The sequence below is a fragment of the Notolepis coatsorum genome (assembly GCF_963971535.1).
Source record: "Notolepis coatsorum genome assembly, chromosome: 1".
Lineage (NCBI taxonomy): Eukaryota > Metazoa > Chordata > Actinopteri > Aulopiformes > Paralepididae > Notolepis > Notolepis coatsorum.
This window is the reverse complement of record NC_140165.1, coordinates 310,487,925-310,505,076: the sequence shown is the minus strand read 5'-3', so window position 1 is coordinate 310,505,076 and position 17,152 is coordinate 310,487,925. Positions and strand designations below refer to the sequence as shown.

General features: G+C 45.7%; 1 protein-coding gene across 1 annotated transcript in view; it reads left to right on the top strand.

Annotated features, from left to right (window-relative positions):
* The window catches only part of LOC311237987 (uncharacterized protein), a 43,817-nt gene that overhangs the window by 17,479 nt on the left and 9,186 nt on the right, over window positions 1-17,152 (top strand). The window contains exons 5-8 of the mRNA XM_084325958.1: window positions 1,388-1,582; window positions 3,543-3,701; window positions 7,243-7,368; window positions 9,157-9,234. Coding sequence (XP_084182084.1) covers window positions 1,388-1,582; window positions 3,543-3,701; window positions 7,243-7,368; window positions 9,157-9,234 — 558 coding nt within the window. The remainder of the gene's footprint in view (window positions 1-1,387; window positions 1,583-3,542; window positions 3,702-7,242; window positions 7,369-9,156; window positions 9,235-17,152) is intronic.

Sequence of the window (17,152 nt, the reverse complement as noted above, 5' to 3'; positions counted from 1 at the left end):
TCAATCAATCAATCAATCAATCTTCCAACATGGTGGGAAATGGGTTTCAAAAAATTTACACTCCAGTCCAGTAGGTGGCGGTAATGCACCTAAAATATATTTGCAAAACGCCGCCTTAAAGAAGACCACCAGTACTTCCGCGTTACATGGAGCTCGTCGTTCATTCATCAGCTCAAAATACGGAAGTGTTTCAATGGTCTATTTTTCATGAACCAGCCATCCACATCCCGGAGGTTAGAGGCTTCTCCACTGTTCGTATAAATGTGAGTAATTGTATTTAACAGGCTATTAATACAGCATACCTAACGTTACATTATTTGATGGCCCTTTGCATAGCAAACTGAACTGTTAACTTGAGTGAAAGTCGTGTAAGCGTAGCTACCGTTATAGTCGGGAGAGCTTCTCTCGATGTATCTAACGTTAGGAGGGGGTGGGTGGGAGAGAAATATACATACGGTGGGGAGAGAATATAATACATACAGTGGGGAGGAGACTGTACATTTGGAGGGGGTGGGTGGTAGAGAATAACCCAACCTGGTTACAATAATATTGTAGTACGTTAAAATCATCGCGTGTTATTTAATCTTGGTGGGTAGCTAGCTAACGTACTGCATTTACTGAAAATGTTCATTGATGCAGAACGGACCTGCCTTGAGTAAGTGCTAAATCTGGCTGCTGTATACACCTGATCTTGAGTCTGGCTTGATTTATTGACATTATTATTAACGGAAGACTCAGTATACCAACAACAGCACGAGAACAAGAATGTCCAGATATCAAAATAAAAACATGTGACTTGTTGCTATTGTTCTTGCAGGCAGACGAGAATAACATGGCTTAACCGTAGCCTTTAGAGACTGTAGATTGTACAGTTGTACGGTGTACCAATGTACAACTGCTCTCTTTTTTAGACTCTTTTGTATCACAAACAGTACTGTGTTTGTAGATCTGGTATGTCATAAATGTCTAGATGTAACACTACTGTCTATCTGTATGTCATATATGTTACCATGAATTGAAAATGGGGGACCCTGTAAACGAGACGAAAGACTTTCTCTGGTCTGCATCCCCTTAACAATTGTGTGTATTGAGCTGTACTGTATTGTACCCATTCTGCAATCTGTTAATAACATTTTCAATCAATCAATCAATACAGTTTCTTCCCCTTCGGATGTATATCTTTTTTATGATCTCTTTTTACTAGTAATACAGTTCTGTATATCCGTTTGTCGTGTATGTCATGAATTGAAAATGGGGGACCCCGATGTAAACAAGACAAAAGTCTTTTTCTGTTATGTGTCGATACTGGCTACGCGTCCTGCTTTGCCTTCTGGACAGCTCGTTCATACCTAATTAAGTATTTCTCATGCACCTTACATCTACCCAGCCACACCCACTTCTGGCATCGACAAGGTGCCGGTCGCCTGCAGGGAGATGGAGGAGCAGCGGTCCCCTCCACCCGTCCCCCTGACAACGGCGGCCAGGAAGAGGAAGAACAAGAAGAAGACTATCAGCAACCCAGGAGGAGAACCCAACGGCGTACCTCCGCCTGGTACCTCCTGCCCTGCGCCCGGGGGGAAAGGTAGGGACCTGCGAGTGCATGCTGCACCCCCTTGCTGAAGTAGTCTTGAACTACTAACCCATAGCGATTATGACGATCAGTCTCGTTGAGGGGGCCCATTATATCCAGAGCCACTCTCTCCATAGGTGCTCCAATGCGGACAGTGCCCATGGCAGGGCTGTACACTGCGACGAGATTATCGCAAATTGCCCCTTAATTTGGCCCGTGCGAGTGGACAATAATATTTGGGGGCAACCTTGCGAGTAGTGATTTCAACCCTTCATTCGCATTTCACTCCTAAATTAATCCATACAAATTGGATAAAAAAAAAATAGTAAAACATTAGCCTACAACCAGGGCTGTACAGTGCGACATAATGTCGCGGTGCTATGAAGAAATCTGTCGGCAATGAATGAATTTACTGCGATAGCCTGTGTGAAAAAAGATTTGCGTGTGAAGTAAATCTGGGCCACGCTATATACTTGGTAGTTGTAGTCTATCGTGCGATTAAATACCATGTCTGCGTAGAGTCCATACATCCAACACCAAATCTCATAATTCCTAGCGAACCATCGAATCGAAACTGAATGTTGCATCGCCAAAGAAGAACTTCATTTCAATAAGTTTAAGCCCCTAATTTTGCTCTGCAAGAAGAACGGAGCGGATATCAGTCCATCTTATGACAACCACGTCCAATGTGGAGAGATGATAAGAGACCATAGCCGGTGAAATTATGTCGGATCTGGCAGTGATGATTGACGGGGACACACTTCTAACGTTCAGTTCAGCCATGCATTAGGTGAGTCACCCACTATCAAGACGTTTTTCAATACTTAAATACTGTCTACTTAAATTTCCCTCCGGGGATCAATAAAGTATCAACCTATCTATCTAATAATGAGACAATATGCAAATAAGATAATACTAATAATTGTCATGGTTCCCCGTATGAAAGTGCTGGTAAAATCACTGTTTATTTCTCGTTTTGCATAGTATTACATTCCTCTTCTATAAAGTCCCACCGTAAGAGCTATGGCCTCATACAGGTCCATTAAACCTTTTTGATTAGAGTCTTTCCTTCGAGCTAAGTTGAACTGAACAGGAGGAACATATTTTTTTGCACTATAATGGTAAAATTGTTATTTAAAAATGTGCCCCTAAAAAAAATATTCTGTGCCCCTAAATTTCTCATTTAGGGGCAAGTGTGCCCCTAGTGAAAAAGCTTAGCGTACAGCCATGTAGGTGTGCTCTCCATAAAGGCTGCAGGTTTAGCAGCAATGCAGGCGTTAATGTTATGGGTAGCTGCATCTCCTATGGTCATTGAATGCATTTGTCCATACAACATCTTCATATGGGGAGGCTCAGTTCCATAATGACGTTGCTGCATTTCAATGCCACTGTCTCTCATACTTTGATCATTCATATGAGCAAAAGTGTTTGTGCTTGACAACGACAGATGAGCACGTGGGTAATTGTCACTGGCCATTATCAATGGTTGTTTATTATGTGCAGTAAATGGGTTTGACATTGCACCAGTAGGGGGCAGCTGGCGATCACCTGTTATGAACGGGTTGAGACTTTGTCCATGTTGGTAATCAATTTCACGTCTCAGGTTAGCGACATCAGACTGAGAGAGTACATGGTTGTAGTTGTGGGGGTTAAGATGAATGGGTTAGAGTAGTTGATCACTTGCTCTTTATAGTTGGTAATTTCTCCGTCAAGGTTACTTCCATGGGCCGTCATCATCTTAACTCAGTTCATTGACTGACGAAATTGCCTCGTGCGTCCGTTATCATGAGTTAGCATGAGCTAACTTCACGTTTCCATAGTTTACAACTCACCGATGAAATCAGGATTTGTTTTCATATCCAGGACTCGAGCCCCCAATGTTACCTTTTCTGTATTAACTCAAACCTTCGTAAGAGTACAGGAGAGTGTTCTACCTAATGAAGTATTTCTCTTGCACCTTACATCTACCCAGCCACACCCACTTCTGGCATCAACGAGGTGCCGGTCGCCTGCAGGGAGATGGAGGAGCCCGTCCCCCCGACAACGGGGAAGAAGAAGAAGAAGAAGAAGAAGAAGGCTCTCAGCAACCCAGGAGGAGAACCCAACGGCGTACCTGCGCCCGGGGGGAAAGGTAGGGACCTGCGAGTGCATGCTGCACCCCCTCAAAATACTACGTTTTAAAAATAAAAAGTCCCTCTTGTTACTTTTTCTGTATTAACTCGAACCTTAGTAAGAGTACAGGAGAGTGTTCTCTTCACTCTAGGGCCGAAGTGGTCATGTACAGTCACGTACTTATTAACGTACGTTACTGTCCGGACTTCGGGGTAATTCCCTCTAGATGTGTGGCGGTGACCGTAAACCACTGGAAACCGTTAGCTTCAGGACTGGGCATTTATTTCCATTGTATTCTTCATATCATGTGGTTGATTAACGTTACATATGTCACAACAAGCTACCTGCTTCTCTCGTTCCTGCGTACACTGTCTCATAACAATATTCGCTGCTTGCGTAGCCCACCTGTATCCCACTATGCATCACTCTTAAAGGAGCAGACCCTAATCTTATAACACTCTAAAAGAGTGGCGAGTTTTGTTGTAACAAGCGTGTGATTATTCACTGTGTATTTTGGGTATGCCTCGTACGAAATAAACGAAGGGGGCCCGCTATCTTTTCTGATGCAAGTTAAGGTTGGCGGGCGGCATTTATTGTGCGTGAGGAGAGCTACGGGATTCATGTGTGAACGCGTTTTTTTTTAAACAAATGTAGACCCTGAATTCGCGATTGGTGTTTTTACTATGTGTTTGGCTTTTCAAAGCAATGTACATCAGCAGCACATGGCCAAGGGCACTGCCCCTCTCTTCACCCCGTCTGTGTTGTTGCTTTACGTGGTAAGGTGAAAACATGGCGGGCGACAAGTTCTCGCTTATGAAACGGAGCCGCGGGCTTTCGGGTGGACGCTGGACGCGTCTTTTAAACAGACGTAGCCCCTAGGGATGGGTACCGAATTCGGTACTTTTGAGGTACCGAACCGAAACACGTCGGTACTACCGAGTATCGATTCAAGTGAGATACAGAAAAAGATTTTTTTTTTAACTTTTTTCTTTTCATGTCAACGTTCACACGCACAATATATGCTTACCTAGGATTTGACTTGATTCAACAACAAAGCAATCGGAGCAATGGCAAGCCGAAAACGGTCGAAATTGTAGTTATTTGAAGTTTGGATTATTTTTTTTACGACTGAGGTAGGTACATTTAATTTCTTGAGACTAAAGTACAGAAAAAAGGTACCGTTGGGTACCGGTATCGATTCACAGGTACCGGTACCGTATCGGTTCAAATGTGAAAGGTACCCATCCCTAGTAGCCCCTGACCTCACGGTCTGGTGGTTAGCTGTTGTGTTTGATTGTTCAAAGCAATAAAGCGAGCACACGCTTGCATGCGTCTTTCGTCTGTAAAACAACAAGCGCACGGCTAGTAGCGCCGCTTCTTGTTTCGCCTCATATGTTTCGTTTTTATGTGAGGTTGGGGGGGGGGGATTGTTGGATTCTCGTGTTATCAGGTTCATGCTTCTCCCCATTTCTGGCTGACATCACCATTGTGGTACATGCAGCCTTTGTGTTTTCCTCTGTGAGGGATTCTCTTTTGTCGGTCAGCAGCGTTTTGTACTTGCTGAAGCTTCTCTCTGTATAATTAAAATTAAGTTTAAATATCAACATTATCTGGCCATCCTCAGTAATACTATCAAACTTTCCAAAGACCAGAGTTGGGACGGGCACGTGCGCACACACACAGAAAGGGAGAATGGCTTATATCAACTATCCAGTTCATTTTTATAGTGTAACGTTTGGTTACTTGAAGGAGAGAGAGAGAGACTGAGACTGAGACCTGTTACGCGTGACGCTAGTCCGTCTCGGAATTGTCTTGGAATGGATTTGGTAGCTTTTTTCTGCGTCTCCGTAAACCGTGCCGCGCCACCGCTTTAAAGTATTAGTGAAGATTGATTTATATGAGAACCGATTTTATGTATAATTTATCTAGCTTGCCAACGTTACTGTGATTAACACTTACCGTGCCACACACGAGATTTCTCGGAATTATTAATATCTCATTGAAAGCCACTCACGAGATTTCTCTGATTTTTTTAAATCATATTGCATCAAGCGAGCCTACCCTAGTATACCCACGATCAGATGTATATACGGCGATCAGATGTGGAAAAAAGCGCCCCCTATCGTCTCCCAGATGACATCAGGGTATTTGGAATGGACTCAATGAAAATGGATGGGGAAAAAAATCCTGTACTCCACATTTTCCAGTCCACCAATGCAGCCGGAGAACCAGGGTTCATTCAGGGGGCTGTGAGCCCCGCGGAATCATGTACTGCACTGTACACACGTTGGATCCATACACTTATCGATTTTTTCGAATGGTGATCAGGAATTGGAATATACCAGTTGGATACCATCTGATGTCTGGTAAGGAATCTATGTTATCAGTGTTAGGATAATCAGACTCGTTTTGATGAAGATATAGGCTGTTTTGTGAAATGGGCTCCAGCGGTTTTACTGAAAAAATCCATGAGGAAATGAACACGGCGATTATCCGTGCGCGCCTCGAATGGGCGTGCGTGTACGTATAATATTGATCATCTAGCGTTTATTTGAAAACGATTCATAAATAGGCCGACAAATATCAACGTTCTGGAATATTCCAGTAAAAGACGATTATCATAGAATGCCCCAGAATGGAAGGTTTTTTTACCTCAAAACGGGTGCTTTTCAAAATGCTCTCAAACGGAAATGAAGCGATAAAAAACCAATCTGCCTTGACAGCACTGACTGGAAAAGGATTCTCGATAATCGACGGGCAGATTAGACACATAGCCATAATTTAAAACATAGATTAGGCGATATTAACGATAACATTAAAGTGGATGGTGGCATTGAAGCGCTAACTCTGGCGCCACCTCGTGGCATAGAAAGTGTTAAGCAAACTTTAATAATAAAAAAAAAATCATAAAAATTATTTCTTTTGTTTTTGATCTACTTTTTCTCCCATTTTCTATTTCTCCCATCCCAATTTCGTATCATCCAATTCTACCCTCCCCTGTCTCGAACGCTGTTAGGCCATGCCTCCCACAAGCCGGCTGCAATGTGGACGAAGCCTTACATCACGTGTCCCCTCCGGTACTCGAGCAAGCAGCCGTCGCATCTTTTCACCTGCACAGCGCGATCTCTCAGCGTCGGGGGTCTGCGTGGGAGGCCACGCCGCCGCTTCCTGATTCTGCTGCGCAGGCGCACCAACCGACCTGTAGGAGTCGCTGTCCACAACGTCCGATCCCCACCCATCAGCTTCCCACCCCCTAATACTGCCAATTGTATTAGTATGAACGACCAGCCAAGCTGATAGCAATGCGGAGAGCTGGGCTCGAACCCAGCGTCTCCTGCATTGGTGGTGAGCTGCCATAAAAATGATGATTAATATTTTTAATAATAATAATAATTTTTTTTAAATAATTTTTTCAGGAGGGGCGGGGGGTCCCGTTGGCAGGGCGGGCCGCCACGCCAACTCGCCAACGTTACTGTGATTAAAGCAAACTTTAATAATAAATAAATATGATAAAAATTATTATTTTTAATAATTCTTTTTGTTTATTATAATTTTTTCAGGAGGGCGGAAGCGTCCCGCCAAAGGAAGAACCGCGCCATCCTACAAGGCCCACCAGCAAGCAAGATCTGCAGCCTACAAGGCCCTCCAGCAAGCGCGCGCGGCAGGGCGGCAGAAGGCGGCAGGAGGTGATGGCCACGGGACCAGGCCTAAACCGCCTGTGATTCCCCCTCCCTCCACCCCTCTCTCTCTCTCCCCCTCCCCACCGGCAAATATGATTTTTTTGTTACATAAAGAAAGACCCTCTTTTATAGAGCGGCATCTTTTGGTTGAAACAGCGTGCAGTCATTTCACTAAATGTGTTTAATGTATGCCTCAAACAAAGTGACAATGAAGGCCCCGTTACCATTTCTGATAAAGAAAAGTAAGCGGCCGGCGATTCTTGTCTTGTGAAATGGAGCCGTGGGGCTCTTGTGTGCACGTTTTTAAACATAGATGGTGGTTGGCTTTCGTATTGGGCTTTTTTCAAGCGATAAAAGGGACATATGCTTTGCGTATGCTTTCCACTTATGATCAACACAGGGCTAAAAACACTGTTCCTCGAGGTTCCTTTTTCACCTCGTATGTTTTTGCTTTCATGAGGGGGGGGGGGGGGTGGAAATATAAACCCTTATCTTTGGGTATGCTATCAATTTGGTGAAATCCTGACAAGGGTGCGTGTAATAAGCGAAAGCCTTGACAGGTGCGCTCATCACTAAGGGGATTCCCAGGTTCTGTATAGAAATCCCATGTCAAGGGCCCCTACGGGGGACCAGGTCTCCCCCATTTCTAAATAGGGGAGAAACGATGGGTTGGGGCTTGTCTTATCAATACACCCAATGCAGTTCTCAGGTTTTACGAACCTAGCTCTGTTATCAGAGCCCGCAGCTACGACAGCCTTGGCCAAACGGAGGCCGATTTTGAATCAAGTCCTTTTCTTTTGGCGAAGCAGGCCAGTTACAGCCCCAATTAATGGGTCATAATGTAAGGGTCTATCCCCTGTCCTTTGATACAATTAACATATTGGGGAAGGGAAGTCAGTGCCCGGTCCCGGGCGTTTCAACGCTGTCTTGGGGACCGGCACGTCCTCGTCTGCCCGAACACCATAACAGGCATTTATGTGGTCAGACAGGAGGGAGTGCGTCTCCGCCAGGCGGCAGTCGAGCTCTGCTCTTGCTAAGGAATCTGGCAGCTGAACACATCGTCTGCCACGCAGTTTGCCCATCTTATACCACTCTGCCAGTGCTGTAACCCTATGGAGTCGCTCACCTTCTTTGCAGGGCTATAACTTTTTAAATATTATAGCTATATCGACATTATTATGGCCCATTCAACATCGGGTATCTATCGTTCCGGATGTGGGAACGTTATATTTGAGGGATTCTCTTTTGTCGGTCAGCAGCGTTTTGTACTTGCTGAAGCTTCTCTGTATAATTAAAATTAAGTTTACATATCAACATTATCTGGCCATCCTCAGTAATACTATCAAACTTTCCAAAGACCAGAGTTGGGACGGGCATGTGCGCACACACACAGAAAGGGAGAATGGCTTATATGAACTATCCAGTTCATATATCAACTTATATCAACTATTCAGTTCGTTTTTATAGTGTACTGTTTGGTTACTTGAAGGAGAGAGAGAGAGAGAGAGAGAGAGAGAGAGAGAGAGACTGAGACTGAGACCTGTTACGCGTGACTCTAGTCAGTCTCGGAATTGTCTCGGAATGGATTTGGTAGCTTTTTTCTGCGTCTCCGTAGACCGTGCCGCGCCACCGTTTTAAAGTCTTAGTGAAGATTGATTTATATGAAAACCGATTTATGTATAATTTATCTAGCTCGCCAACGTTACTGTGATTAAAGCAAACTTTAATAATAAAAAAATCTGATAAAAATGATTTATTTTTAATAATTATTTTTGTTTATTATTATTTTTTCAGGAGGGGCGGGGCTTCCTGTTTCAAGAAGATCTGCAGCAAGAGCTGCAGCCCACAAGGCCCAGCAAACGCGTGACCGAGGTCAGTCGCCCTTGGTTTTGCTCCGCAGAGATTGTGCACACTTTTAGTCATTGTGTTTTTTTTTTATATTTTTTTTTTTTTGTTTTTTTTATATAAAGACCACGCTGGCATGGACGTCATACGACCGCCAGTCACTTATGGACTAGATGAGGAGTTTAACAACACTTTTTGCCAAGATTGCCCATCGGAGATCAGACAGGATGAGAACAAAGGAAAAAGCGGTGGTGCGATCAAACGTAAGCACAGAGGAAAGAGAAGTGGAATCAGAATCAGGCAAAAAAGTTCTGCGATCCCATCGATTCTGTTGGCGAATGTCTGTTAGCTGGAGAATAAGATGGATGATCTCAGAGCACGGATTAGATTCCAAAGGGACTGTGAGGCACTGTAATATCCTATGTTTCATGGAGACATGGTTGAAGCCATCAACACCGGACCAAAACATCACCCCATCTGATTCCTTCTCTGTCTTCCGCGCTGATCGTTCTGAAGAGTCGAGAAAGTCTGTAGGTGGAGGGGTCTGCTTCTTGACAAACAACGGCTGGTGTCGCCCCAAGGAGGTAAAGATTATTTCCCGCTCCTGGTCGCCGGACCTTGAACATCTATCCATCCTATGTCGCCCGTTTTATCTCCCCCGGGAATTCACAGCCATAATAATCACAGCAGTATACATCCCACCGCAAGCAGATATCGCCAAAGATCTGGCAGACCTACAGGACTCTTTGAACCAGCACCAAAACAAACATCCAGATGCGGCTATAATCGTAGCCGGTGATTTCAACAAGTCTAATTTAAAAAAGAAGTTATGCCAAACTTCTACCAACACAACATGCACCACTAGGGGAAGTAATACGCTGGACCACTGCTACACCCCTTTCAAAAAGGGCTACAAGGCAGTACCGGCTCCACCATTAGGTAAATCCGACCACAATGCCATCTTTCTTTTGCCCGGCTACAAACAAAGAGCCCGTAAGGCTGTTGTGTCGTGAGAGGTGAAGCAGTGGTCCGAGAGCTCAGAGGCCACCCTACAAGACGCACTGGATGACGTCGACTGGGGCATGCTCCGGTCGAGCTCCAGTGGCGACAGTGAATATGCGGATGTTGTAGTCCGCAACGTTAGCTGACAATATTGTCCCCACGAAGAAGGTGCAGGTTTTCCCAAACCAGAAACCGTGGCTTGACAATTCCATCAGTGGCCCTGAATGCTCGTACCGCTGCTCACAACTCGGACCGAGCATCGGGAAGTATGGAAGAGTACAAGGTAGCAGCTTATATGCTACGCAAAGGGGTACAGGCTGCAAAACGGCGATATGCGAACAAGATGGAGACACAGATGGCACAGAACGACACGAGAGGCTTATGGCGGGGAGTACGAACGATAACTGATTATAAAGTTAGCCCCCCCTCAATAGTGAGTGCCGATGCCTCTCTCGCGGATGAACTCAACTCGTTTTTACACCAGGTTTGGGGCGAGCAATGGCGACGTTAGCTCACCGGCTAATGACGTCACTGACACGCCGGTTGCCGCAGGGAGGGGGGGTTCATCCGCGGGGGGGACACACTCTCTCATTGACGGAACACAGTGTGAGATTAGCGTTTATGGGAGTAAATACTAGGAAAGCTGCAGGCCCAGATGGGATAACAGGACGAATACTAAAGTCCTGTGCAAATCGGCTGGCCCCAGTGTTTACAACCATATTCAATCTAGCCCTGGCTGAGTCCGTGGTCCCTGCCTGCTTCAAAGTGTCTACTATAATCCCTGTACCAAAAAACTCCTCTCCAGCAGGCCTAAATGACTACAGACCGGTGGCACTCACCTCTGTGGTCCTTCAATGCTTTGAGAGGCTGGTCAAGGACCACATCTGTGCCTCTCTCCCTAGTAACATGGACCCACTGCAGTTCGCATATAGGACAAACCGTTCCACTGACGACGCGGTCTCCCAAGTGCTACACAACATGCTATGTGAGATTGCTGTTCATTGACTATAGTTCAGCTTTCAACACCATAGTCCCCACCAGACTGGTTGACAAGCTAATTGATCTGGGTCTGAGCTCCACCATGAGCGCCTGGATCCTGGACTTTCTAAGGGGGCTTTCACACTCAGCCTTTTGTATCGAATCACCGTCCCGGAGCACGGGGGGCAGTGTTCTCACTCACCCCTTTTGGGGTGCGAAACGGTGCTGAATCGTTTCACCCCCCGCTGAACGGGATCAGCTGGCAGAGGTGGTCTCGGGGTCGGTCCCGGGAGAACGGGGGGTGTGGCTTTGCGAGCTTGTACCTTTTCACGGGCGTGGCGCCTGGTGCTGACATAACGTCATAAATTTTGTTTGCCATTGCTATGTCTATACATTGTTCGAATGCATTTATTTCTATTAGACCAGTGGTGCCCAACCAGTCGGCCGTGGTCGACCAGTAGATCGCTCAAAACGCTCAAAAGCGGACTCTACAACACCATCCATTCGTGATAAAATGGGGTGGGTTATATTGACGAGGCTTGACAACAGAGGTTCAAATATAACTTCATATTTATTGGCAATTTGTTCATTTTATATCAACATCCAGAGTCCGCAGTCGTGTTAAGACATTCCCGTTTACATTTTCGGTCGACCAGTAGATCAATGACATTCAATATAATCGATGCGAGCAATGTTACTAGTATGTTGCATGTAGTAACGTTAGCGTTAGCCGTTAGCTTAGCGTTATTGTTAACCCTGCAAAACGATCAAAAGCGGACTCTACAACAGAGTTCCATTCGTGAGAAAAGGGGGGTGGGTTATATTGACAAGGCTTGACAACAGAGGTTCAAATATAACTTCATATTTATTAGTTATTTGTTTCTTTATATCAACATCCATTCTCCAGTCTCCGTGTTAACACTTCCTGTATTTACATTTCGAGCGTGACATCGACTACGGCAAGCTTACAAGCTCAAACCGTAAACAAAACCCAGAGCGCACCCAGACTGAAGTGTGTACACAAACTAGAGGGGGGAGAGGGGGGGGGGGGGAGTTCGAATCAGATCTCGGAACGGGCAGAACGGAACGAAATAGAAACGAATAGGGTGAGTGAGAAAAGGCCCTAAGTGACAGGCCCCAGGCAGTAAGGGTGCGGGGGTCATACCTCCAGCAAAATCACCCTGGTTATCCCTGAGTATCGGGTCCCCCCAGGGCTGCGTTCTGAGCCCCCTGCTGTATTCAATGTTTTAGGAGAATACAGCAGGAGGGACACACTGTGGATAAACGGGGCTATCGTGGACAGGGTGAGCAGTTTCAAGTACCTGGGAGTCCACATCAGAGGGGCTAGGCGATAAAACGATAACGATAACTATCGCGATAAATTATTTCCTCGAAATAAACATGAAACGTGGTCGCAAAGTTTCGATATATCGATTTTCCAAGCTTGGATATGAGCACACGCACTAACAACCAATCAGTGAAGGAGATGGCCGATAGCGGAAGGAGACCCGGAAGGAGACGCGGAGGTAGGACTCAGTAAACAAAGCTGGCTACGGCTAATTAGCTTGCACGGCGCTATTTTACAGTTTACCTGCCGAGTTGGTGTGTGTTTTGAATTCTGAGGGTAACTGTTATAGTAGTGTGGGGTATACAGTGGACGTCGTTGCAATGAATTGGGCGGAACAGAGTATTTTAGGGTCATTTTTAGTACATTGTCATGAGATACTCCGCTCGGAAACGAGGCTGGCTAGGGCTAATTAGCTTGCACGGCGCTATTTTACAGTTTACCTGCCGAGTTGGTGTGTGTTTTGAATTCTGAGGGTAACTGTTATAGTAGTGTGGGGTATACGGTGGACGTCGTTGCAATGAATTGGGCGGAACAGAGTATTTTAGGGTCATTTTTAGTACATTGTCATGAGATACTCCGCTGGGAAACAAGGCTGGCTAGGGCTAATTAGCTTGCACAGCGCTATTTTACAGGTTTCCTGCCGAGTTGGTGTGTGTTTTGAATTCTGGGGGTAACTGTTATAGTAGTGTGGGGTATACGGTGGACGTCGTTGCAATGAATTGGGCGGAACAGAGTATTTTAGGGTCATTTTTAGTACATTGTCATGAGATACTCCGCTTGCTTTGGCTAACTGCTAACGTGCGCGGACTGATGACGACATCAACTCGACTCTCGAGACATTCACAGCAGAAAAACAAGTCTATTAATAGCCCGTCCATCGGCGCCGGGCATAATAAGTTAATTAAACTTGACAGACATTATATCGACGATAATTATCGATATCGAGTTATATGAAAATAATTTAATAATTTTATCGCGATAACGTTTTTGGCCATATCGCCCAGCCTAAACCTGACATGGTCAACACGCATAGATTCTGTGGTGAAAAAGGCGAAACAGCGACTCTATCACCTGAGACAGTAACTATCGGGGAAGATACTCCACTCCTTCTATTCCGGGGGTGTAGAGAGCATTCTGACTGGAAACATCACTGCTTTGTTTGGAAACAGCACGGCACAGGACAGGAAGGCACTCCAGAGAGTGGTGCGCTCAGCAGAGCGTACTATGGGTATTGCACTACAACCCCTGCAGGACTTATATAACAGGAGGTGCAAATCCAGAGCCTGCAGAATAATGAAAGACCCCCACCACCAGCCTGTTCAAGCTGCTGCGGTCAGGCAAGCACCTGCGCACACACGCTACGAGAACAGAGAGACTCCGGCTCAGCTTCTTCCCCCAGGCCATCAGAACACTGAACTCTCCACTCACAAGTACATTGAGCATACACACACACACACAACACATGCTGCAACCGCTTTAAACAATCACTTTAAACAAAATGTCACTTTAAATAATGGAAAAGTCACTTTAAAGGAATGAGGTATAGTTTAGATACATTAAGTATAATAATGACGGTGTTAAAATTGTATAGTAGTGTACATGGGAACCAGTTTCTCAGGAACTTAGCTGTCTATTTTTATCATGCACATCTTGTAAATTTCTTGTAAAAGTGTGGGGGGGGGGGGGTATAAACCCTTATCTTTCATTCATCTATTCATCATTTCTAAATGGGGGAGAAACGATGGGTTGGGGCTTGTCTTATCAATACACCCAATGCAGTTCTCAGGTTTTACGAATGCAATTTGAAATATTATTATAGAATAGCAGGCCTATAAATGACTTTATTATAGCCAATTCGCACATTTATGGATTGGGCCTCCTTTTCCCTCCATTTTTCTCCCATCCCAATGTTAGACGTTATGCCAATTCCCAATCCCCTTCCTGTTCGCTGCGCACCTACCCCCTACAGTCGGTCTGGGAGAGTGGAGGCTATCACATGCTTCCTCCGACACATGTGTAGCCAATCAACCGCTTCTTTTTACCTGGCAGCGCAGCGCGGACTCTCACTGAGAGGGTGTAACGTGTGGAAGGATCACACTACCCCCCTTAGATCCTTTCCTCGCTGAGCAGGCGCCCCGACCGAACTGTAGGAGTCGCTCTTTACAATGACCAGGACCCACCCACCGGCTTTCCCACCCTCCAACACTGCCAATTGTGTTAGTACGACGGCCGGCCAAGCCGGAAGCAACGCAGAGAGCTGGGCTCGATACCAGTATATCCTGCGTTGGTGGCGAGCGCCTTGCCCACTGCGCCACCCAGCCGCCCCAAATCTTCTCTTTCAAATGGACGTGTTCAATTTGGATTTAGTATCACCAGGTGTGCATGAAGAACAGATAATGAAATTACTGTATGTACAGTAGGTTTTTTATTCTTGCAAGAGCTCCGCCATTTTGAAACTGATTTCAAATCGGATGGTTGCTAAATGCTCAAAATAGGGGAGACAAACTAACTGTGCTCCAATATATGCCAATAACGTTCAGTTTTGTGGTATATAATCCAGAGTAATAAGAAAAATAAAAAATTATAATCGGGAAGTAATTTGCTTGCAGAAAACTAGAAGCCTTTGGGAAGTGTAGTTTTGAAAAATGCCAACACTCATTGAAAGCTCTGGATGTCCTCTTCTCAAAATGACTACATTCACCGACGGCCGGTAATTAAAAATTGCCGATTTCCGCGATAACACATTTGAAAAAACTAAAATCTAACTAATAACACTTTAACCTATTGCTAAACAAACGTATTGATGAAAATATACATTATAACTGCTGTTGTGACATGGTTATGATGTTTATTCTTGAATACTTGAAAATAAAAACGATAATTATGTCAGACAGTGTAGACTAGAGAGCTTGATTTATGACGTAATGTCATTTTGGGACCGGTACCGGTCTCGTCGGGTGGAAGAGGTTAAAGGAGCAATCCTCTTCAAGGAGTTGTTGTCTCCCCGGTATGCCAGTGGTCACAAGGCATACCAGACGTCCCCCCACCCCCCCGCCTGGTACACCAGTTATAGAGGTGCGGCTGCGTCAGAGACTCAGGACTCATCCTGAACCCCACCTACCAGTCAACGATTCGTTAGAACGTGGAACTCGGTGGTCCTGACGAAGGGGAGGTGGTGTCGCAAACAACGCCTGGGGAGGACACGTATGCCACAGCCTCGTTGTCCTCACCAGGTCCCTTTGGTCGGGTTCTAGCTCATGGACCCGACAGAGAGCCCTGTTGCTTGTGCGGTCCATAGGGCTGGGACCTCCTCTGCATCCCGCCGCTAGGTAACTGGCGGGATGCGTGGTGAGGTTCACACGTCACACGGCCTACTCACCTTGTGCGTTTTTTGGGTACTGCACCCTTTTTTCGCATAGTCTGTGTTCTATCCCTCCACTCCTCGCTAGGATGAGTGTGAGGGCCACGTTTTTCTGGTGGTCGTAAAGGGGACCTCAGCGGGTACATTTATCGGGCCTACGCGCCTTGCTCCGCCCACTTGTCCAGAAGGCGAAGCAGAACGCGTAGCCAGTATCTACACATAGCGAAGGTTATCCTATAACCCTAGTTATGTGAGTACTGGCAAGCGTCCTGCTTTGCGCCCTGAGGACCCCTGACTGTCTTTCGAATGAAGTTCAGACTCTGAAGGAGAACAGCCACGCCACGGGGTTATATACGTAGCCAGAAGTGGGTGTGGCTGGGTAGATGTAAGGTGCATGAGAAATACTTTCAATGTATACATTAGGTATGAACGAGCTGTCCAGAAGGCGAAGCAGGATGCTTGCCAGTGCTCGCATAACTAGGTTTATAGGATAACCTTCGGTCTGCATCCTCTTAGCAGTTTGTTTTGTGTTGAGCCGTACTGTATTGTACCCATTCTGCAATCTGTTAATAAAGTTTTCAATCAATTGTTCATACATTCTGAAATGCTGAAGAGCAACCCAGCTTTCATTGACAGGGAGTTATACTCTACTGCACCTGTTAAGGGATGAACCTTTGTCTGTCGTGTTGAATTTGAGCCCGTCCGCTATTGGCCACACTGGCTCTGGGAGTTATGCGAGTCCTTCAGCAAGTATATATTTTGGACCAAGGGCATGGACCATTTTTAATAAACAATAACTAATTTGGGCCGATGTGAGTTCTGGGGCGAGTTTGTTTGGCGAGTCCACCAAACCTGCGCAGACTACAATGTATGGCGTATATCATGCCAGTTAGGGTACCTAGGGATGCACGATAATTAATAATGAATTAATTAATTAATTATCGGGAAGTCCAAGCCTCCAAAGGACTCCGTAAGTCACTCTCAAGCTTCTCAAGTGTCCCCCGTGGCCACGATTAGGTGAGACGTTTTCCGGCTGTGACGTATCGCTGTTCCCTGTAGAGATGTGCCGGTGTTGAGGTTGTACTGTGATCGGAAAGAAGACCAATAACTGTGGTCAAACAGTGAGATTTTCCTTTTAAGACCGTGTCCGCGGTTTAAATGTGGTTGTTGCCACCAGGTACACTGCTACTACGGCCTGTAGGTGCGCTCTATGCAGAGGGTAGGGAGATGTGTGGGTGGGGCCGGGGGTGTGTGAA